The sequence below is a fragment of the Catharus ustulatus genome, chromosome 34, assembly GCF_009819885.2.
Source record: "Catharus ustulatus isolate bCatUst1 chromosome 34, bCatUst1.pri.v2, whole genome shotgun sequence".
Classification (NCBI taxonomy): Eukaryota; Metazoa; Chordata; class Aves; order Passeriformes; family Turdidae; genus Catharus; species Catharus ustulatus.
In genome coordinates this window covers 1660559-1684323 of record NC_046254.1, presented here as the reverse complement: position 1 = coordinate 1684323, position 23765 = coordinate 1660559, and the positions used below count along the sequence as shown (strand labels likewise).

At 59.0% G+C, this 23765-nt stretch overlaps 1 protein-coding gene across 1 annotated transcript; it reads left to right on the top strand.

Moving 5' to 3' along the window:
• The first annotated feature begins 807 nt into the window (after positions 1-807).
• Positions 808-16976, top strand: LOC117009620 (serine/threonine-protein phosphatase 5). The gene is made up of 13 exons (XM_033083887.1): positions 808-925; positions 4348-4589; positions 7066-7213; positions 8471-8592; positions 8682-8747; positions 8840-8938; positions 9031-9136; positions 11443-11585; positions 12652-12739; positions 12846-12886; positions 14431-14609; positions 15893-15974; positions 16862-16976. Exons 1-13 carry the CDS (start codon positions 808-810, stop codon positions 16922-16924), a joined length of 1497 nt encoding a protein of 498 aa, XP_032939778.1. The 3' UTR covers positions 16925-16976.
• Positions 16977-23765: the final 6789 nt, after the last annotated feature.

Here is a 23765-nt window from a genome sequence, read left to right as displayed (position 1 = left end):
CACCTGGTGACACCTGAGGGATACCTGGGGACACTTTGGGGACCCTTGGGGACACTTTGGGGACACCTGGGGACCCTCGGGGACACCTAAGGACACTTTGGGGCCACCTGGGGACAATTTGGGGACACCTGCGGACACCTGGGGACCCTTTGGGGACCCCTGGTGACACCTGGGGACACTTTGGGGACACTTGAGGACACTTTGGGGACACAAGGCAGGGCCCTGGGGACACTTGGGGACACTTTGGGGACAGGAACAGACACAAATCAGTGCCCTGGGGACACCTGGGGACGCTGTGGGGACACTGGGGACACTTTGGGGACACCTGAGGACACAAGACAGGGCCCTGAGGACACTTTGGGGACACCTTGGGGACACCTGGGGACACCTGGGGACCCTCGGGGACACCTGGGGACACTTTGGGGACCCTTGGGGACACTTTGGGGACACAAGACAGGGTCCTGGGGACACTTCGGTGACACCTGAGGACCCTTGAGGACAGTTTGGGGACCCTTGGTGACACTGGGGACACCTGGGGACACTTTGGGGACACTTTGGTGACACCTGGGGACCCCTGGTGACACAAATCAGGGCCTTGGGGACACCTGGGGACCCTCGGAGACACCTGGAGACACTTTGGGCACCCCTGGGGACCCTTGGGGACACTTTGGTGACACTTTGGGACCCCACAACCCCGCCGCTCCTCCGCCCCCCGTTTACGACAGCGCTCCCCCTCCCTCCGCGCTTTGCGACAGCGGCGCTTGGCGGCCGCGCCCGGCGGCGGCGGCGGCGCTTTACGGCCCGGCCATGGCGGAGGGAGAGCGGGCGGGGAACGGCGGCGGTGCCGGCCCCGGGCGGCCCCCGAGCCCCGCCGAGCTCGAACGGGCCGAGGCGCTCAAGGCCCGCGCCAACGAGTACTTCAAAGGTAACGGCGGGCAACGGCGGCGAGCGGCGAGCGGGCCGCGGCGGGCAACGGCGGCGAGCGGGGCTGCCAGATTGGGAGCCATGGCGGGGAATGGGGCTGCTAAATAGTGAGCCATAGGGGTAACGGGGCTGCCAGATTGGGAGCCATAGAGGGGAATGGGGCTGCTAAATAGGGAGCCAATGAGGGTAACGGGGCTGCCAGATAGGGATCTATAGAGGGGAATGGGGGCTGCCAGATAGTGAGCACCGGGGGGTAACGGAGCTGCCAGATTGGGAGCTATGGGGGGGAATGGGGCTGCTAAATAGTGAGCCGCTGAGGGCCATGAGGGGTGATGGGGCTGCTAGATTGTGATCCATTAGGTGTAATGGGGGATGCCAAATAGTGAGTATGAGAGGTTAACGGGGGATAACGGAGCTGCCAGATTGGGAGCTATTGAGGGTGATAGGAGCTGCCAAATTGTGAGCACAGCTGCCAGAAAGGGATCCGTTAGGAGTAATGGGAGCTGCCAAATAGTGAGCAACGTGGATTAACGGGGCTGCCAGATAGGGATCCATTAGGCGTAATGGGGGCTGCCAAATAGTGAGCATAGAAGGTTAACGAGGGATAATGGAGCTGCCAGATTGGGAGCCATGGCGGGGAATGGGGCTGCCAGATAGTGAAGACCGGGGATTAACGGGGGTGCCAGATAGTGATCCATTAGGAGTAATGGGGGGCTGCTAGATAGTGAGTTATAGGGATCTATAGGGGCTGCCAGATGGGGAACCATTGGGTGTAATGGGGGCTGCCAAATAGTGAGCATGGGAGGTTAATGGGGGATAACGGGGCTGCCAGATTGGGAGCCATGGCGGGGAATGGGGGCTGCCAGATAGGGAGCCACTGGGGGTAACGGGGCTGCCAGATTGGGATCCATTAGGGGTAATGGGGGCTGCCAAATAGTGAGCACAGCTGCCAGAAAGAGATCTATTTGCAGTAATGGGAGCTGCCAAATAGTGAGCATAGAAGGTTAACGGGGGATAACGGAGCTGCCAGATTGTGAGCCATTAGGAGTAATGGGAGCTGCTAAATAGTGAGCACCGGAGGTTAACGGGGGTGCCAGATAGTGATCTATTGACGGTAATGGGGGCTGCCAAATAGTGAGCATCGGCTATTAACGGAGCTGCCAGAAAGGGATCCATTAAGGGTAATGGGGGCTGCCAAATTGTGATCCTAAGAGGTTAACGGGGGATAACGGAGCTGCCAGATTGGGATCCATTGGGAATAATGGGGGCTGCTAAATAGTGAGCATCAGAGGTTAAGGGGGGATAACGGGGCTGCCAGATAGGGATCCATTGAGGGTAACGGGAGCTGCCAAATTGTGAGCATAGGAGGTTAACGGGGGATAACGGAGCTGCCAGAAAGGGAGCCGTGGAGGGGAATGGGGGCTGCCAAATTGTGAGCACCGAGGGTAACGGGGCTACCATTAGGAGTAATGGGGGCTGCCAAATAGTGAGCACCGGGTATTAACGGGGCTGCCAGAAAGGGATCCATTGGCCGTAATGGGGACTGCCAGATAGTGAGCCACAGAGGGTAACGGGGCTGCCAGATAGGGAGCCATGGCGGGGAATGGGGGCTGCCAAATTGTGAGCACCGGAGGTTAACCGGGGATAACGGAGCTGCCAGATAGTGATCCGTTTGGAGTAATGGGGGATGCCAAATTGTGAGCACAGGTACCAGAAAGGGATCCATTGGGTGTAACGGAGGCTGCCAAATAGTGAGCACCGGAGATTAACGGGGGATAGCGGAGCTGCCAGATAGGGATCCATTGGGGGTAGCAGGGGGCTGCCAAATAGTGAGCTGTAGGGATCTATAGGGGCTGCCAGATGGAGATCTATAGGGGGCACTGGGGGCTGCCAGATAGTGAGCTATAGGGATCTATAGGGGCTGTTATGTGGAGATCTATAGGGGGCACTGGGGGCTGCCAGATAGTGAGCTATAGTGATCTATAGGGGCTGTCATATGGGTATCTATAGGGGGCACTGGGGGCTGCCAGATAGTGATCTATAGGGCTGTTATATGGGGATCTATAGGGACTGTTATATGGGGATCTATAGGGGGCACTGGGGGCTGCCAGACTGTGAGCTATAGGGCTGTTATATGGGGATCTATAGGGCTGTTATATGGGGATCTATAGGGGGCACTGGGGGCTGCCAGATAGTGATCTATAGGGCTGTTATATGGGGATCTATAGGGGGCACTGGGGGCTGCCAGATAGTGATCTATAGGGCTGTTATATGGGGATCTATAGGGGGCACTGGGGGCTGCCAGATAGTGATCCCACAGCTCTGCCTGCTAAATACTGAGCCATTGGAACTGACCACAGGCAGACCCCGCTGCCACATCCTGATCCACCTGTCCCCCTGGCTTTGGGGTGTGGTCAGTTGGGGTGTGGTCAGTCCTGGGGTTTGGGGTCTGGTCAGTCCTGGGGTTTGGGGTGTGGTCAGTCCTGGAGTTTGGGGTCTGGTCAGTCCTGCCCTTTCGGTCTGGTCACTCCTGCAGTTTGGGGTGTGGTCAGTCCTGGAGTTTGGGGTCTGGTCACTCTTGGCCTTTGGGATCTGGTCAGTCCTGGCCTTCAGGATCTGATTACCCTCAGTCTTTGGGATCTGGTCACTCCTACCCTTTGGGTCTGGTCACTCCTATCCTTTGTGATGTGATCACCCTCAGTCTTTGGGGCCTGGTCAGTCCTGGAGTTTGGGATGTGGTCACTCCTGCCCTTTGGGGTCTGGTCACTGCTGGCCTTTAGGATCTGGTCACCCTCAGTCTTTGGGATCTGGTCACTCCTATCCTCTGGGACCTGGTCACTCCTACCCTTTGGAATCTGGTCACTCCTATCCTCTGGGACCTGGTCACTCCTACCCTTTGGAATCTGGTCACTCCTATCCTTTGGGATCTGGTCACTCCTGGGCTGTGGGATCTGGTCACTCCTATCCTCTGGGGTCTGATCACTACTGGGCTTTGGGGCCTGGTCTGTCCTGGGATACAGGGTCTGGTCACTCTTGGCCTTTGGGGTGTGGTCACTCCTGCCCTCCAGGATCTGATCACCCTCAGTCTTTGGGGTGTGGTCACTCTTGGCCTTTGACATCTGGTCACTGCTGGACTTTAGGATCTGATCACCCTCAGTCTTTGGGGTCTGATCACTCCTGGGCTCCAGGGCCTGGTCACTCCTACCCTTTGGGGTCTGGTCACTCCTGGCCTTCAGGATCTGTCACCCTCAGTCTTTGGGGTCTGGTCACTCCTATCCTTTGGGGCCTGGTCACTCCTATCCTTTGGGATCTGGTCACTGCTGGACTTTAGGATCCCACCACCCTCACCCTTTGTGCCCACCCCTCTGTCCCCACACCCCTGACCGCTGTGTCCCCACCCCCTGCCCCCTGTGTCCCCCCCAGGCAAGGACTACGAGAACGCGGTGAAGCTGTACAGCAGCGCCATCGAGCTGAACCCGTCCAACGCCATCTACTATGGGAACCGCAGCCTGGCCTACCTGCGCACCGAGTGCTACGGCTACGCCCTGGCCGACGCCACGCGCGCCGTGCAGCTCGACGGCAAGTACGTCAAGGGCTACTACAGGAGAGCGGCCAGCAACATGGCCCTGGGCAAGTTCAAGGCAGCACTGAGAGACTACGAGATGGTGAGAGGGGTTTGGGGGGTGGGAGAGGGTCAGTGTGTCCATCCTGGGGTCAGTGTGGTCATTATGGGGTCAGTGTGGTCATTATGGGGTCAGTGTGTGCATCCCGGGGTCAGTGTGGTAATTCTGGGGTCAGCAACATGGCCCTGGGCAAGTTCAAGGCGGCCCTCAGAGACTACGAGATGGTGAGCGGGGTTTGGGGGGGTCAGTGTGTCCATCATGGGGTCAGGGTGGTCATTATGGGGTCAGTGTGTCCATCCCGGGGTCAGGGTGGTCATTGTGGGGTCAGCAACATGGCCCTGGGCAAGTTCAAGGCGGCCCTCAGAGACTACGAGATGGTGAGCGGGGTTTGGGGTCAGGGTGGTCATTGTGGGGTCAGGGTGGTCATTATGGGGTCAGCAACGTGGCCCTGGGCAAGTTCAAGGCGGCCCTCAGGGACTACGAGATGGTGAGCGGGGTTTGGGGTCAGGGTGGTCATTATGGGGTCAGTGTGTCCATGCTGGGGTCAGCAACATGGCCCTGGGCAAGTTCAAGGCGGCACTCAGAGACTACGAGATGGTGAGAGGGGTTTGGGGGGGTCAATGTGTCCATCATGGGGTCAGTGTGTCCATCCCGGGGTCAGTGTGGTCATTGTGGGGTGGGAGTGGTCATCATGTGGTCAGCGTGATCATTCTGGGGTCAGTGTGTGCTCCATGGGGTCAGTGTGTCCATCATGGGGTCAGGGTGGTCATCATGGGGTCAGGGGAGGGTTGAGGGTGTCCCTGGGATCATTGTGATCATCCAGGGGTCAGTGTGTCCATCATGGGGTCAGAGTAGCCATGCTGGGGTCAGTGTGTCCATCCCGGGGTCAGTGTGTGCTCTGTGGGGTCAGTGTGGTCATTATGGGGTCAGTGTGGTCATTATGGGGTCAGTGTGTCCATTCTGGGGTCAGCAACATGGCCCTGGGCAAGTTCAAGGCGGCACTGAGAGACTACGAGATGGTGAGCGGGGTTTGGGGGGGTCAGTGTGTCCATCATGGGGTCAGGGTGGTCATTATGGGGTCAGTGTGTGCTCTGTGGGCTCAGTGTGTCCATCCTGGGGTCAGGGTGGTCATTATGGGGTCAGTGTGTGCTCTATGGGGTCAGTGTGGTCATTATGGGGTCAGTGTGTCCATCCATGGGTCAGTGTGTCCATCCCGGGGTCAGGGGACGGTTGAGGGTATCAGTGGACTCAGTGTGTCCATCCATGGGGTCAGTGTGTGCTCCATGGGGTCAGTGTGTCCATCCATGGGGTCAGTGTGTCCATGGGGTCAGTGTGTGCTCCATGGGGTCAGTGTGTCCATCCATGGGGTCAGTGTGTCCATCCATGGGGTCAGTGTGTGCTCCATGGGGTCAGTGTGTCCATGGGGTCAGTGTGTCCATCCATGGGGTCAGTGTGTCCATCCATGGGGTCAGTGTGTCCATCCATGGGGTCAGTGTGTCCATGGGGTCAGTGTGTCCATCCATGGGGTCAGTGTGTCCATGGGGTCAGTGTGTGCTCCATGGGGTCAGTGTGTCCATGGGGTCAGTGTGTCCACTCTGGGGTCAGGGAAGCCTTGGGGATATCCCTGGTGTCTGCAGTTGTCCTTTGATGTCCCCATCTCTCCTGTGGATGTGTCCCCCGCTGTCCCCACACCCCCTGACTGTGTCCCCACACCCCATGGCCGTGTCCCCCACTGTCTCCATGGCCTGTGTCCGTGTCCCCCCGCTGTCCCCCGCTGTCCCCAGCTGTCCCCACGCCCTGTGACCGTGTCTCCACCCTCCCTGACCGTGTCCCCTGCTGTCCCCTGCTGTCCCCTGCTGTCCCCACACCCCCTAACCATGTCCCCATCCCCCCTGACCGTGTCCCCCGCTGTCCCCAAACCCCCTGACTGTGTCCCCACACCCCCTGACCGTGTCCCCAGCTGTACCCTGTTGTCCCCCCACTGTCCCCAGCTGTCCCCAAACCCCCTGACCGTGTCCCCCCAGTGTCCCCAAACCCCCTGACCGTGTCCCCACCCCCCCTGACCGTGTCCCCATGCCCTGTGACCATGTCCCCACCCCCCCTGACCGTGTCTCCACTGTCCCCACACCCCATAACCGTGTCCCCACACTCCTTGACCATGTCCCCAGCTGTCCCCACACTCCTTGACCGTGTCCCCAGCTGACCCCAGCTGTCCCCACACCCCGTGACCGTGTCCCCACACCCCCTGACCATGTCCCCCACTGTCCCCACACCGCATAACCGTGTCCCCACACCCCCTGACAGTGTCCCCCACTGTCCCCCGCTGTCCCCATACCCTGTGACCGTGCCCTCGCTGTCCCCACCCCCCTGACCGTGTCCCTCACTGTCCCCTCGCTGTCCCCACACCCCCTGACCATGTCCCCATTGTCCCCACACCCCCTAACTGTGTCCCCCAGCTGTCCCCTCACCCCCTGGCCGTATCCCCACCCCCCTGACGGTGTCCCCCCGCTGTCCCCAGGTGGTGAAGGTGCGGCCCAACGACAAGGACGCCAAGCTCAAGTACCAGGAGTGTCACCGCATCGTCAAGCAGAAGGCGTTCGAGCGCGCCATCGCCAGCGACGAGCACAAGCGCTCCGTGGTCGACTCGCTGGACATCGAGAGCATGAGTGAGACCCCAGCCCACCCGGGGGGCCTGGGGAGGGGGTCAGGGGTCATTCAGGGGTCCTGGGGGAGGATCAAGGGCCAAGGGAGGGGGGTCAGGGGTCACTCGGGGGAACTGGGGGAGGATCAAGGGCCAAGGGAGGGGGTGGGGGGGTCCTGGGAGGGGCTGGGGTCTCCATAAGGATCCCTGGGAGGGGCTGGGGGGTCCCTATGAGGGTCCCTGGGGGTCCCTGGGTGGGTCTGGGGTCCCCAGAAGGGTCCCTGGGAGGTTTTTAGGGTCCCCATGAATGTCTGGGGGTCCCCACGGGGGTCTCACTGTCCCCTCTGTCCCCTCACTGTCCCCTCTGTCTCTCCCTGTCCCCTCACTGTCCCCTCACTGTGCCCTCTGTCCCCTCTGTCCCTCACTGTCCCCTGTGTCCCCCGTGTCCCTATGTCCCCTGTGTCCCCTGTGTCCCCTCCCTGTCCCCTGTGTCCCGTCTGTCCCCTGTGTCCCCTCACTGTCCCCTCTCTATGCCCCCTCTATCCCCTCTCTGTCCCCACTGTCCCCTCACTGTCCCCTGTGTCCCCTCTATCCCCTCTGTCCCCTCTGTCCCTTGCTGTCCCCTCTATCCCCTCTGTCCCCCGTGTCCCCTCACTGTCCCCTCTATCCCCTCACTGTCCCCTGTGTCCCCTGTGTCCCCTCTGTCCCCTCTGTCCCTTGCTGTCCCCTCTATCCCCTGTGTCCCCTCTGTCCCCTCACTGTCCCCTCTGTCCCCACTGTCCTGTCTGTCCCCTCTATCCCCTGTGTCCCCCGTGTCCCCTGTGTCCCCTCCCTGTCCCCGCTGTCCCCTGTGTCCCCTCTGTCCCTCACTGTCCCCTGTGTCCCCTCTATCCCCTGTGTCCCCTCTGTCCTCTCTGTCCCCTCACTGTCCCCTGTGTCCCCTGTGTCCCCCCTCTGTCCCTTGCTGTCCCCTGTGTCACCCCTCTGTCCCCTGTGTCCCCTGTATCCCCTGTGTCCCCACTGTCCCCCGTGTCCCCTCACTGTCCCCTCACTGTCCCCTGTGTCCCCTGTGTCCCCCCTATCCCCTCACTGTCCCCTCTGTCCCCACTGTCCCGTCTGTCCCCTCTGTCCCCTCTGTCCCCTGTGTCCCCTCACTGTCCCCTGTGTCCCCTCTGTCCCCCGTGTCCCCTCTGTCCCCGTGTCCCCTCTGTCCCCCCTGTGTCCCTCCTGTCCCCTCTGTCCCCACTGTCCCCCCTGTCCCCGTGTCCCCTGTGTCCCCAAGCCATCGAGGACGAGTACAGCGGCCCCAAGCTGGAGGACGGCAAGGTGACGCTGGCCTTCATGAAGGAGCTGATGCAGTGGTACAAGGACCAGAAGAAACTCCACAGAAAATGCGCCTACCAGGTACCCCCCAAACCCCCCAGGGCTGTCCCCAACTGTCCCCAACTCTGCTGTCCCCAACTGTGCTGTCCCCAAATGTCCCCGCCCCGCAGATCCTGGTGCAGGTGAAGGAGGTGCTGGCCAAGCTGCCCACCCTGGTGGAGACCACGTTGAAGGAGGTGAGTGCCCCCTTTGCTTTTTTGGGGACTCTAAGGGGGTGTCCCCGTGGTGGCACGGTGACATTGGTGCCACCCCCCTGTCCCCTGAGCAGACAGAGAAGGTGACAGTGTGCGGGGACACCCACGGCCAGTTCTACGACCTGCTCAACATCTTCGAGCTCAACGGGCTCCCCTCCGAGGCCAACCCTTATGTATCCAACCCTGGGCTGGGCTGGGCTGGGGGGGACACCGAGGGGACGCTGGGGACGCTCCTGGGGGTGGCATTGTCCTGAGCTGGTGACAGATTTTCAACGGGGACTTTGTGGACCGCGGCTCCTTCTCGGTCGAGGTCATCCTGACGCTCTTTGGCTTCAAGCTGCTCTACCCCGACCATTTCCACCTGCTCCGAGGTAATGCAGGGTCTGGAGTCCCCACAGCTGTCCCCTCTTGTCACCTCTTGTCCCCTCCTGTCCCCTCCTGTCCCCTCCTGTCACCTCTTGTCACCTCTTGTCCCACATTGTCCCCTGTGGCTCACTATCTGGCAGCCCCCGTTGTACGCTATAGCTCACTTTGTGGCAGGTCTTATAAAGGAGGAGGTTTTGTCCCCTTGGGGTTGGGGACATTCCTGTCCCTTGGAGGGGTTTGGGGACATCCCTGTCCCTTTGGGATTAGAGACGTCCCTGTCCCTTGGGGTTGGTGGCAGTCCCGTCCCCTTGGGGTTGGTGGCATTCCTGTCCCCTTGGGGTTGGTGGCATCCCTGTCCCCTTGGGGTTGGGGACATCCCTGTCCCTTGGGGTTGGAGACATCTCTGTCCCTTGGAGGGGTTTGGGGACATTCCTGTCCCTTGGAGGGGTTTGGGGACATTCCTGTCCCCTTGGGGTTGGGGACATCCCTGTCCCCTTGGGGTTGGTGGCATTCCTGTCCCTTGTGGGGCTGGGGACATCCCTGTCCCTTGGGGTTGGGGACATCCCTGTCCCTTGGGGTTTGGGGACATCCCTGTCCCTTGGGGTTGGGACATCCCTGTCACTTTGGGGTTGGTGGCATTCCTGTCCTTTGGGGTTGGTGGCATTCCTGTCCCTTGGTGTTGGGGACATCTCTGTCCCTTGGAGGGGTTTGGGGACATTCCTGTCCCTTCAGGTTGGGGACATCTCTGTCCCTTTGGGGTTGGTGGCATTCCTGTCCCTTGGGGTTGGTGGCATTCCTGTCCCTTGTGGGGGTTTGGGGACATCCCTGTCCCTTCAGGTTGGGGACATCCCTGTCCCTTGTGGGGTTTGGGGACATCCCTGTCCCTTCAGGTTGGGGACATCCCTGTCCCCTTGGGGTTTGGGACATCCCTGTCCCTTGGAGGGGTTTGGGGACATCCCTGTCCCTTCATGCTGGGGACATCCCTGTCCCTTGGGGTTGGAGACATCTCTGTCCCTTGGGGTTGGTGACATCCCTGTCCCTTGGGGTTGGGGGACATCCCTGTCCCTTCAGGTTGGGGACATCCCTGTCCCCTTGGGGTTGGGGGCATCCATTGTCCCCAGGCAGTGTCCCCAGGAGTGGCAGTGTCACCAGACCCTGGACAGTGTCCCCAGGGGTGGCAGTGTCCCCAGACCCTGAACAGTGTCCCCATTCCCTGGACACTATCCCCAGACCCCGGACAGTGTCCCCAGGGGTGGCAGTGTCCCCAGACCCAGGCACTGTCCCTAGGGGTGGCAATGTCCCCATTTCCCGGACAGTGTCCCCAGACCCCAGGCAGTGTCCCCAGGGGTGGCAGCGTCCCCATGTCCCTGGACAATGTCCCCAGGGGTGGCAGTGTCCCCATGTCCCTGGACAATATCCGCAGACAGTGTCCCCAGACCCTGGACAGTGTCCCCAACCTCTGGGCAGTGTCCCCAGACCCTGGACAGTGTCCCCAGACCCCAGACACTGTCCCCAGGAGTGGCGGTGTCCCCATGTCCCTGGACAATGTCCCCAGGGGTGGCAGTGTCCCCAGTCCCCGGACAGTATCCCCAGGGGTGGCAGTGTCCCCAGACCCCAGGCAGTGTCGTGTCCCCAGGGGTGGCAGTGTCCCCAAGGGTGGCAGCTGTCCCCAGGGGTGGCAGTGTCCCCAGCCCCAGACACTGTCCCCAGGGGTGGCAGTGTCCCCAGACCCCGGACAGTGTCCCCAGGGGTGGCAGTGTCCCCGTGTCCCCGGACAGTGTCCCCAGGGGTGGCAGTGTCCCCAGACCCCGGACAGTGTCCCCAGGGGTGGCAGTGTCCCCGTGTCCCCGGACAGTGTCCCCAGACCCCAGACACTGTCCCCAGGGGTGGCAGTGTCCCCAGACCCCGGACAGTATCCCCAGGGGTGGCAGTGTCCCCAGACCCCAGGCAATGTCCCCAGGGGTGGCAGTGTCCCCAGACCCTGGACAGTGTCCCCAGGGGTGGCAGTGTCCCCAGACCCAGGCAGTGTCCCCAGACCCCAGGCAGTATCCCCAGGGGTGGCAGCTGTCCCCAGTCCCCAGACAGTGTCCCCAGACCCCAGGCAGTGTCCCCAGGGGTGGCAGTGTCCCCAGACCCCAGACACTGTCCCCAGGGGTGGCAGTGTCCCCACACCCCAGACACTGTCCCCAGGGGTGGCAGTGTCCCCAGGGGTGGCAGCTGTCCCCAGGCCCCGACACTGTCCCCAGGAGTGGCAGTGTCCCCAGCCCCAGACACTGTCCCCAGGGGTGGCAGTGTCCCCGTGTCCCCGCAGGGAACCACGAGACGGACAACATGAACCAGATCTACGGCTTCGAGGGCGAGGTGAAGGCCAAGTACACGGCGCAGATGTTCGCGCTCTTCAGCGAGGTCTTCGAGTGGCTGCCCCTGGCCCAGTGCATCAACGGCAAAGTGCTGGTGAGGGGACACGGGGGGACACGGGGGGGACACCGGGGGGACACCGGGGGGGACACCGGGGGGGACACCGGGGGGGACACCGGGGGGGACACTGGGGGGACACCGGGGGGGACACCGGGGGGGACACTGCCACCCAGGATCACTATCTGGCAGCGCCCATTGGTCACTATAGATCCTTATTTGGCATCTGTGGCTCATTATCTGTCCCCTCCTGTCCCCTCCTGTCCCTGCCATCCCATCATGTCCCTCCTGTCCCCTCCTGTCCCTGCCATCCCATCATGTCCCTGCCATCCCCCCATGTCCCTGCCGTCCCCTCCTGTCCCCTCCTGTCCCCTCCTGTCCCTGCCATCCCCCCATGTCCCTGCCGTCCCCTCCTGTCCCCTCCTGTCCCCTCCTGTCCCTGCCATCCCCCCATGTCCCTGCCGTCCCCTCCTTGTCCCTGCTGTCCCTGCCATCCCCTCCTGTCCCTGCTGTCCCCTCCTGTCCCTGCTGTCCCCCGTGTCCCCTCTGTCCCCTGCTGTCCCTGCCGTCCCCTCCTGTCTCTGCTGTCCCCTCCTGTCCCCTCTGTCCCCTGCTGTCCCTGCCATCCCCTCCTGTCCCTGCTGTCCCCTGCTGTCCCCTCCTGTCCCTGCCATCCCTCCCATGTCCCTGCTGTCCCTCCCTGTCCCTGCCATCCCCCCATGTCCCTGCCGTCCCCTCCTGTCCCTGGTGTCCCCTCCTGTCCCTGCCATCCCCATCATGTCCCTGCCATCCCCATCATGTCCCTGCCATTCCCTCCTGTCCCTGCTGTCCCCTCCTGTCCCCCTGTCCCTGCTATCCCTGCCATCCCCACCATGTCCCTCCTGTCCCCCTGTCCCTGCCGTCCCCTCCTGTCCCTGCTGTCCCCCCATCCCTGCTGTCCCCTCCTGTCCCCCATGTCCCCTGCCGTCCCCTCCTGTCCCCGCTGTCCCCTCCTGTCCCTGCTGTCCCCATGTCCCTGCCATCCCCCCTGTCCCTCCTGTCCCTGCTGTCTCTGCCATCCCCTCCTGTCCCCTCCTGTCCCCGCTGTCCCCCCCATGTCCCCCAGATCATGCACGGGGGTCTCTTCAGCGAGGACGGCGTCACCCTCGATGACATCCGCAAGATCGAGCGGAACCGGCAGCCCCCGGACTCAGGTGGGACGGGGACGTGTCCCCAAGGTGTCCCCAAGGTGTCCCCAAGGTGTCCCCAAGGTGTCCCCAGCCAGGGGACAGAGCTGTGACCCCCCCCGTGTCCCCTCAGGGCCGATGTGTGACCTGCTCTGGTCTGACCCCCAGCCCCAGGTGAGCTGTGACCCCCCGGGATGTCCCCAAGGTCCTGGGGGTGTCACCATGGTGTCCCCAAAGTCCTGGGGATGTCACCTCCCCTGTCCCCAAGGTCCTGGGGGTGTCACCTCTCTTGTCCTCAAGTCCTTGGGGATGTCACCTCCCCTGTCCCCAAGGTCCTGGGGGTGTCCCCATGGTGTCCCCAAGGTCCTGGGGATGTCACCTCCCCTGTCCCCAGGTCCTTGGGGGTGTCACCTCCCCTGTCCCCAAGGTCCTGGTGCTGTCCCTTTCCATGTCCCCAAGGTCCTGGGGATGTCCCCATCATGTCCCCATGTCCTGGGGATGTCACTTCCCCTGTCCCCAAGTTCTGGGGGTGTCCCCATGGTGTCCCCAAGGTCCTGGGGATGTCACCTCCCCTGTCCCCATGTCCTTGGGATGTCACCTCCCCTGTCCCCAGGTCCTTGGGGTGTCACCTCCCCTGTCCCCATGTCCTGGGGATGTCACCTCCCCTGTCCCCAAGGTCCTGGGGATGTCCCCATGGTGTCCCCAAAGTCCTGGGGGTGTCACCTCCCCTGTCCCCAGGTCCTTGGGATGTCACCTCCCCTGTCCCCATGTCCTGGGGGTGTCACCTGCCCTGTCCCCAAGTCCTGGGGGTGTCACCTCCCATGTCCCCATGTCCTTGCGGTGTCCCCTCCCCTGTCCCCAAGGTCCTGGGGATGTCCCCATCGTGTCCCCAAGGTCCTTGGGGGTGTCACCTGCCCTGTCCCAGGTCCTTGGGATGTCCCCTGCCCTGTCCTCAGGTGCCAGTTTGGCCCTGATGTCCCCAACACCCCCACTGTCCCCAATGTCCCCAACACCCCCATTGTCCCCAATGTCCCCACGATGTCACCAATGTCCCCAATGTCCCCAATGATGTCCCCAATGTCCCCATGTCCCCAGAACGGCCGGTCGGTCAGCAAGCGCGGGGTCAGCTGCCAGTTCGGCCCCGATGTCACCAATGTCCCCAATGTCCCCATGATGTCCCCAATGTCACCAATGTCCCCAATCCCCCAATGTCGCCAATGTCCCCAATCCCCCCAATCCCCCCAATGTCCCCATGATGTCCCCAATGTCCCCAATGTCCCCAGTGTCCCCCATGTCCCCAATGTCCCCAATCCCCCCAATGTCCCCAATGTCCCCATGTCCCCAGAACGGCCGCTCGGTCAGCAAGCGCGGGGTCAGCTGCCAGTTTGGCCCCGATGTCACCAATGTCCCCAATGTCCCAAATCCCCCCAATGTCCCCAATGTCCCCAATCCCCCCAATGTCCCAAATGTCCCCCAATGTCCCCAATGTCCTCAATGTCCCCATGTCCCCAGAACGGCCGCTCGGTCAGCAAGCGCGGGGTCAGCTGCCAGTTCGGCCCCGATGTCACCAATGTCCCCAATGTCCCCAATCCCCCCACTGTCCCCAATCCCCCCAATGTCCCCAATGTCCCCATGTCCCCAGAACGGCCGCTCGGTCAGCAAGCGCGGGGTCAGCTGCCAGTTCGGCCCCGATGTCCCCAATGTCCCCATGTCCCCAGAACGGCCGCTCGGTCAGCAAGCGCGGGGTCAGCTGCCAGTTTGGCCCCGATGTCACCAAGCGCTTCCTGGAGCGGAACCGCCTGGAGCTGATCATCCGCAGCCACGAGGTCAAGGCCGAGGGCTACGAGGTGGCACACGATGGCCGCTGTGTCACCGTCTTCTCCGCGCCCAACTACTGGTGAGTGACACTGCTGGGGACACTGGGGACACTGGGGGGACACTGGGGACACTGGGGACACTGGGGTAGCTGTGGGGCAGTGTCCATGGTGGCACATGATGGCCGCTGTGTCACCGTCTTCTCTGCGCCCAACTACTGGTGAGGGACACTGCTGGGGACATTGGGGACATCATGGGGATATTGGGGGACACTGCTGGGGACACTGGGGGGACACTGGGGACACTGGGGTGGCCGTGGGGCAGTGTCCATGGTGGCCACGATGGCCGCTGTGTCACCGTCTTCTCCGCGCCCAACTACTGGTGAGGGACACTGGGGACACTGAGGGGACACTGCTGGGGACACTGGGGACACTGCTGGGGACACTGGGGACACTGGGGGACAGTGAGGGGACACTGGGGACACTGGGGATATTGGGGACATTGGGGACATTGGGGATATTGGGGACATCATGGGGATATTGGGGACATTGGGGGGATTGGGGGCGTTGAGGGGATTGGGGACATTGGGGACATCATGGGGACATTGGGGGGATTGGGGACATCGGGGACACTGGGGGGACACTGGGGGGACACTGGGGACATTGGGGACATTGCTGGGGACAGTGGGGACACTGGGGTGGCCGTGGGGCAGTGTCCATGGTGGCACACGATGGCCGCTGTGTCACCGTCTTCTCTGCGCCCAACTACTGGTGAGTGACATTGGGGGGGACATTGGGGACACTGAGAGGACACTGGGGGACAGTGAGGGGACACTGGGGACACTGGGGATATTGGGGACGTTGGGGACATTGGGGATATTGGGGACATCATGGGGACATTGGGGACATTGGGGGGATTGGGGGCGTTGGGGGGATTGGGGACACTGAGGGACACTGCTGGGGACACTGGGGGGCACTGCTAGGGACACTCTGGGGACACTGGGGGGGACACTGGGGACATTGGGGGGACACTGAGGGGACACTGCTGGGGACACTGGGGGGACACTGGGGACACTGGGGGGGACACTGGGGGGACACTGGGGGGGACACTGGGGGGACACTGGGGGATCACCAGCCTTGGTGGCCCACGAGGGCCATGCTGTGGTGTCCCCAAATGTCCCCAAATGTCCCATTCCCTGATGATCCCCAGCCTTGGTGCTCCATGGGCACCGTGTTCTGGTGTCCTCAAGTGTCCCCAAATGTCCCCAAATGTCCCATCCCTGGTGCTCCCCCAGCCTTGATAGCCCACAGTGGCCATGCTGTGGTGTCCCCAAGTGTCCCCAACTGTCCCCAAATGTCCCTGCAGTGACCAGATGGGCAACAAGGGCTCGTACATTCACCTGCGGGGCAGCGACCTCCGCCCCGACTTCCACCAGTTCACAGCAGTGGTGAGTCTGGGGGCTGGGACCCCCGAAATGGGGCTGGGGACCCCGAAATCCGACCCAGGGACCCCAAATGGGGCTGGGGGACCCCAAAATGGGGCTGGGGGACCCCAAAATCGGGCTGGGGACCCCAAAATTCAACCCAGGGACCCCAAAATCGGGCTGGCGATCCCAAAATCCAACCCAGGGGTTATTTAGGGGATTTTTTAGGGGTCTCATCGTTTTTGGGGGGTGGTCCCAGGGGTAATTTAGGGGATTTTAGGGGTCCCAGGGGTAATTTGAGGGTGGTCCCAGGAGTAATTTGGGGAGATATTAGGGGGGATTTTTGGGGTCTCATCCTTTTTTGGGGGTCCTAGGGGTTATTTAGGGGGGGATTTTTGGGGTCCCAGGGGTAATTTGGGGGAACTTTTGGGGTCTCATCCTTTTTTTGGGGGGGATTTTAGGGGGAATTTTTGGGGGGTGGTCCCAGGGATTGTTTGGGGGGAATTTTTGGGGTCTCACCCTTTTTTGGGGGGTGGTCCCAGGGGTTATTTGGGGGGCATTTTAGGGGGGATTTTTGGGGGGTGGTCCCAGGGATTTTTTAGGGGATTTTAGGGGTCCCAGGGTTATTTGGGGGGTGGTCCCAGGGGTAATTTGGGGGGATTTTTAGGGGGATTTTTGGGGTCTCACCCTTTTTTGGGGGGTGGTCCCAGGGATTATTTAGGGGGTGGAATCTCTTTCCTCCCTCATCTTTATTGCTGCAACCTCAGGAATTTTGGGTGGGGGGTCTCAGGGGCCGTGTCCTGGTTTCCAATTTGGGTTGGGGGGGGGGTGAGGAGACCCCCACTCTGGAAATTTGGGGTGGGGGAGACCCCCCCAAACCCCCCCTGACCCCCCCAAATTTCCGCCCCCAGCCTCACCCCAACGTCAAGCCCATGATGTACGCGAACACCCTCCTGCAGCTGGGCATGATGTGACCCCCTCCCCAAAATAAAAAATAAAAATAAAAAAAATCCCCCCAGGACCCCTCCCCACCCCCCACCCGCCCCCCACCCTCAGCACCCCCCACGGGGGTTTTAATATATTGGAAGATTGTATTTATTCCCCTCCCCAGCGCTCCCAGTGCTCCCAGTTTGGGGCTGGGACTGGGGCGGCACCTCCCGGGGTTGGGGGAGGGGGAGGGGGGGGAGGGGAGGTGTTGGAAATTTTGGGGGGGGGTCTCTCCTCCCCCTCCCCCACCCCCCCAAAAAAACGAGCAATAGGTGCGAGGAGGAGGAGGAGGAAGGGGAGGAGGAAGGGGGGGGAGGGGAGGGTCTGGTGCCGCCCCTCCCCCCCCTTCACCTCCCTCCCCCCCCCGCCCCCTCCCCCCACCCGCCGTGCGGTTTTACCATCTCTGTAATTAATTAATTAATTAATCACGTTCAATAAAAGTTAATTAAAAGCTCATTAGCAGGTCCGGTGCCGCCCGCTGGGGGGCGCTGTGGGGCCGGGGGGCGGTTGTCATGGAGACCCCAAATTCACCTCTGGAATCCCAAAATTTCCAAAAACAACCCCAAAAACAACCCAGGGAACCCGAAAATCTCCCTGGGGACCCCAAATTCATCTCTGGGGGCCCCAGACCCAACCCAGGGACCCCCAAAATCTCCCTAGGGACCCCAAATTCAGCCCAGAGACCCCCAAAATTTCCAAAAACAACCCCAAAAAGAACCCAGGGAACCCTAAAACTTCTCTGGGGACCCCAAATTCAGCCCAGGGACTCCCAAATTCACCTCTGGAACCCCAAAATTTCCAAAGAAACCCCAAAAACAACTCAGGGAACCCCAAAATCTCCCTGGAGACCCCAGATTCACCTCTGGAATCCCAAAATTTCCATGGGGACCCCAAACCCAACCCCAGGGACCCCAAATTCAGCCCAGGGACCCCCAAATTCACCTCTGGAATCCCAAAATTTCCAAAAAATAACCCCAAAAACAACCCCAGGGACCCCCAAAACCTCCCTGGGAACCCCAAATTCATCTCTGGAATCCCAAAATTTAAAAAAACAACCCCAAAAACAACTCAGGAAACCCTAAAATCTCCCTGGGGACCCCAAATTCAGCTCTGGGGACCCCAAAATTTTCCATGGGGACCCCAAATTCATCTCTGGGAACCACAAAATTTCCAAAAACAACCCCAAAAACAACTCAGGGACTCCTAAAACTTCTGTGGGGACCCCAAATTCATCTCTGGAATCCCAAAATTACCAAAAACAACCCCAAAAACAACCCAGGGAACCTTAAAACCTCCCTGAGGACCCCCAAAATCTACCTGGGACCCCCAAATTCCTCTCTGGGGACCCCAAAATTTCCATGGGGACCCCAAATTCACCTCTGGAATCCCAAAATTTCCAAAAACAACCCCAAAAACAACCCCAGGGAACCCGAAAATCGCCCTGGGGACCCCAAATTCACCCCAGGGACCCCCAAAATCTCCCTGGAGACCCCAAATTGATCTCTGGGGACCCCAAAATTTCCATGGGGACCCCAAACCCAACCCCAGGGACCCCCAAAATCTCCCTGGGGAGCTCAAATTCACCTCTGGAACCCCAAAATTTCCAAAAACAACCCCAAAAACAACCCAGGGAACCCTAAAACCACCCTGGGGACCCCAAATTCATCTCTGGGGACCACAAAATTTCCAAAAACAACCCCAAAAACAACTCAGGGAACCCTAAAATCTCCCTGGGGACCCCAAATTCACCCCAGGGACCCCCAGATTTTCCATGGGGACCCCAAACCCAACTCCAGGGACCCCTAAAACTTCTCTGGGGACCCCCAGATTCACCTCTGGAATCCCCAAATTTCCAAAAACAACCCCAAAAACAACCCCAGGGAACCCTAAAACTTCTCTGGGAACCCCAAATTCAGCCCAGGGACCCCCAAAATCTCCCTGGGGACCCCCAAACCCAACCCCAGGGACCCCCAAATTTCCCATGGGGTCCCCAAAACCAACCCCAGGGACCCCCAAAATCTCCCTGGGACCTCCCCCCACCTCAATTCAGATCCTCCAGTCCCACCCTGGACCCTCCCCCAAAACCTCCAGAAGTTTCTAGAACTCTTGGGGGGCTCTGGGATTTTTGGGGGGACTCTGGGGGGTCTTTGGGAGGCCTGGACCAGTCTGAGCCCCTCCCAGTTCGGCACTGGGACCAGTTCCAGCGGCGCAGCGAGATCCCGGCCCGTCCTGCCAATCAACGCCGCTCAGCCAATAGGAGCGCGGAGCGTCCCCGTCAGTCACGCTCTCAGCCAATAGGAGCGCGGAGCGCTTCCGTCAGTCACACTCTCAGCCAATAGGAGCGCGGAGCGTCCCCGTCACACTCTCAGCCAATAGGAGCGCGGAGCGTCCCCGTCAGTCACGCTCTCAGCCAATAGGAGCGCGGAGCGTCCCCGTCAGTCACGCTCTCAGCCAATAGGAATGCGGAGCGTCCCTGTCAGTCACGCTCTCAGCCAATAGGAACGCGGAGCGTCCCCGTCAGTCACGCTCTCAGCCAATAGGAACGCGGAGCGCCTCCGTCAGTCACGCTCTCAGCCAATAGGAACGCGGAGCGCCTCCGTCAGTCACGCTCTCAGTCAATAGGAGCGAGGAGCGCTTCTGCTGATCCCGCCCCTCGCCCGCGAGTGTCGGACGGGCCCGAAATGTCTCGGAATGGCCCAAAATCCCTTCAGAATGACCCGAAATCACTTCGGAATGACCCAAAATCCCCTCGGAATGTTCCAAAATCCCCTCGGAATGACCCAGAACCCCCTCGGAGAGACCTGAAACCCTCTTGGAAGAGTTTGAATCCCCTTGGAGAGATCCAAATCCTCCTCAGAAGGGGCTGAAGGTCCCTTGGAAGGACCCAAAATTCCTTAGGATGGACCCAAAATGCCCCGGGAAGGGTCAAAAAGTGCCTTGGATGTGTCCAAACCCCCCTGAAATGATCCAAAATCCCCCTGAAATGATCCAAAATCTCCTTGAAAGGATCCAAAATCCCCTCGGAAAGTTCCAAATCCTCTTGAAAGAATACAAAACCCATTTGAAAGAATAAAAAACCCTTTTGAAGGGATCCAAAACCCATTTGAAAGGATCCAGAATCTCCTTGAAAGGATCCCAAACCCTCCTGAAAGGATCCAAAATCCTCTTGAAAGGATCCGAAATCCACTTGGAGAGTTCCAAATCCTCTTGAAAGAATACAAAACCCATTTGAAAGAATAAAAAACCCTTTTGAAAGGATCCAAAACCCATTTGAAAGGATACGAAATCCCCTTGAAGGGATCCAAAATCCTCTTGAAAGGATCCTTAATCCCTTTGAAAGGATCCAAAATCCCCTCGTGGAGGTCTGAAATCCCCGTGAAATGATCCAAACCCTCTTGAAAGGATCCAAAATCCCTTGAAGGGATCCAAAATCCCCGTTAAATGATCTGAAATCTTCTTGAAAGGATCCAAAATCTCCTCAGGGAGGTCTGAAATCCCCATGAAATGATCCGAACCCTCTTGAAAGGATCCAAATTCCCTCGAAGGGATCCAAAATCTCCTTGAAAGGATCCAAAACCTTCTTGGAGGGATCCAAACCCTCTGGAAAAGATCCAAAATCCTCTTGAAAGGATCTCTTTGGGCAGTCCCAAATTCCCTTGAAGGGATCCAAAATCCCCTTGGAATGATCCAAAGTCCCCTTAAAAGGATCCGAAACCTTCCTGGAGGGATCCAAACCCTCTTGAAAAGATCCAAAATCCCTTTGAAAGGATCCAAAATCCCCTTGGAAGGATCTGAAATCCCCTTGGAAGGATCTGAAATCCCCTTGGAGGGGTCTGAACCCCCTTGAAAGGATCCAAAATCCCCTTGGAGAGTTCCAAACCCTCTTGAAAGAATAAAAAACCCTCTTGAAAGGATTCAAAATCTCCTTGAAAGGATCCAAAATCCTCTTGGTGGGGTCTGAACCCCCTTGAGAGAATAAAAAACCTCTTGAAAGGATCCAAAATCCCGTTGGAAGGATCCAAAATCCCCTCAGAGGGATCTGGAATCCCCTTGAAAGGACCCAAAATCCCCTTGGAGAGTTCCAAATCCCCTTGAAAGGATCCAAAACCCTCCTGAAAGGATTCAAAATCCTTTTGAAAGAATCCAAAATCCCCTCGGGGAGGTCTGAAATCCCCTTGAAATGATCCAAACCCTCTTGAAAGGATCCAAAATATCCTTGAAAGGATCCAAATTCCCTTGAAGGGATCCAAAATATCCTTGAAAGGATCCAAAACCTTCTTGGAGCGATCCAAACCCTCTTGAAAAGATCCAAAATCCCTTTGAAAGGATCCAAAATCCCCTCGGGGAGGTCTGAAATTCTCTTGAAGGGCTCCAAAATCCCCTTGAAAAGATCCAAAATCTCCTTGAAAAGATCCAAAATCTCCTTGGAATGATCTGAAACCTTCTTGGAGGGATCCAAACCCCCTTGAAAGGATCCAAAATATCCTTGAAAGGATCCAAAATCTCTTTGGACAGTCCCAAAGCCCCTATAGCCCCTATAGCCCCTATAGCCCCTATTGCCCCTATAGCTCCTATAGCCCCTATAGCCCCTATAGCCCCTATAGCCCCTATAGCCCCTATAGCCCCTATAGCCCCTATTGCCCCTATAGCTCCTATAGCCCCTATAGCCCCTATAGCTCCTATAGCCCCTATAGCTCCTATAGCTCCTATAGCTCCTATATCTCCTATAGCCCCTATAGCCCCTATAGCCCCTATAGCCCCCATAGCTCCTATAGCCCCTATAGCTCCTATAGCCCCTATAGCCCCTATAGCTCCTATAGCCCCCATAGCCCCTATAGCTCCCATAGCCCCTATAGCCCCTATAGCCCCTATAGCTCCTATAGCCCCTATAGCTCCTATAGCCCCTATAGCTCCTATAGCCCCTATAGCCCCTATAGCCCCTATAGCTCCTATAGCCCCTATAGCTCCTATAGCTCCTATAGCCCCTATAGCCCCTATAGCTCCTATAGCCCCTATAGCCCCTATAGCTCCTATAGCCCCTATAGCCCCTATAGCTCCTATAGCCCCTATAGCCCCTATAGCTCCTATAGCCCCTATAGCCCCTATAGCCCCTATTGCCCCTATAGCTCCTATAGCCCCTATAGCCCCTATAGCTCCTATAGCCCCTATAGCCCCTATAGCTCCTATAGCTCCTATAGCTCCTATATCTCCTATAGCCCCTATAGCCCCTATAGCCCCTATAGCCCCCATAGCTCCTATAGCCCCTATAGCTCCTATAGCCCCTATAGCTCCCATAGCTCCTATATCTCCTATAGCCCCTATAGCCCCTATAGCCCCTATAGCCCCTATAGCTCCTATAGCCCCTATAGCCCCTATAGCCCCTATAGCTCCTATAGCCCCTATAGCTCCTATAGCCCCTACAGCCCCTATAGCCCCTATAGCTCCTATAGCCCCTATAGCCCCTATAGCTCCTATAGCTCCTATAGCTCCTATAGCCCCTATAGCTCCTATAGCCCCTATAGCCCCTATAGCCCCTATAGCCCCTATAGCTCCTATAACCCCTATAGCTCCTATAGCCCCTACAGCCCCTATAGCCCCTATAGCTCCTATAGCCCCTATAGCCCCTATAGCTCCTATAGCCCCTATAGCCCCTATATCCCCTATAGCCCCTATAGCCCCTATAGCCCCTATAGCTCCTATAGCCCCTATAGCCCCTATAGCTCCTATAGCCCCTATAGCCCCCATAGCCCCTATAGCTCCCATAGCCCCTATAGCTCCTATAGCCCCTATAGCTCCTATAGCTCCTATAGCCCCTATAGCCCCTATAGCCCCTATAGCCCCTATAGCTCCTATAGTGCCTATAGCCCCTATAGCCCCTATAGCTCCTATAGCCCCTAGAGCTCCTATAGCCCCTATAGCCCCTATAGCCCCTAGAGCCCCTATAGCTCCTATAGCCCCTATAGCCCCCATAGCCCCTATAGCTCCCATAGCCCCTATAGCCCCTATAGCTCCTATAGCCCCTATAGCCCCTATAGCCCCTATAGCCCCTATAGCCCCTATAGCCCCTATAGCCCCTAGAGCCCCTATAGCTCCTATAGCCCCTATAGCCCCCATAGCCCCTATAGCTCCCATAGCCCCTATAGCCCCTATAGCTCCTATAGCCCCTATAGCCCCTATAGCCCCTATAGCCCCTATAGCCCCTATAGCCCCTATAGCCCCTATAGCCCCTAGAGCCCCTATAGCTCCTATAGCCCCTATAGCCCCCATAGCCCCTATAGCTCCCATAGCCCCTATAGCCCCTATAGCTCCTATAGCCCCTATAGCTCCTATAGCTCCTATAGCTCCTATAGCCCCTATAGCCCCATAGCCCCTATAGCCCCTATAGCCCCTATAGCCCCTATAGCCCCTATAGCCCCTACAGCTCCTATAGCTCCTATAGCCCCTATAGCCCCTATAGCTCCTATAGCCCCTATAGCCCCTATAGCTCCTATAGCTCCTATAGCCCCTATAGCTCCTATAGCCCCTATAGCTCCTATAGCTCCTATAGCCCCTATAGCTCCTATAGCTCCTATAGCCCCTATAGCTCCTATAGCCCCTATAGCTCCTATAGCCCCTATAGCTCCTATAGCTCCTATAGCCCCTATAGCTCCTATAGCCCCTATAGCTCCTATAGCCCCTATAGCTCCTATAGCTCCTATAGCCCCTATAGCCCCTATAGCTCCTATAGCTCCTATAGCCCCTATAGCTCCTATAGCCCCTATAGCTCCTATAGCCCCTATAGCCCCTATAGCCCCTACAGCCCCTATAGCTCCTACAGCTCCTATAGCT

Coding starts and splice junctions, on each gene's coding strand:
- LOC117009620 (XM_033083887.1), top strand. CDS start 808: ATGGCGGAGGGAGAGCGGGCGGGGAACGGCGGCGGTGCCGGCCCCGGG. Junction 4,590..7,065: donor CACTGAGAGACTACGAGATG/GTGAGAGGGGTT, acceptor CGCTGTCCCCAG/GTGGTGAAGGTGCGGCCCAA. Junction 15,975..16,861: donor TCCACCAGTTCACAGCAGTG/GTGAGTCTGGGG, acceptor TTCCGCCCCCAG/CCTCACCCCAACGTCAAGCC.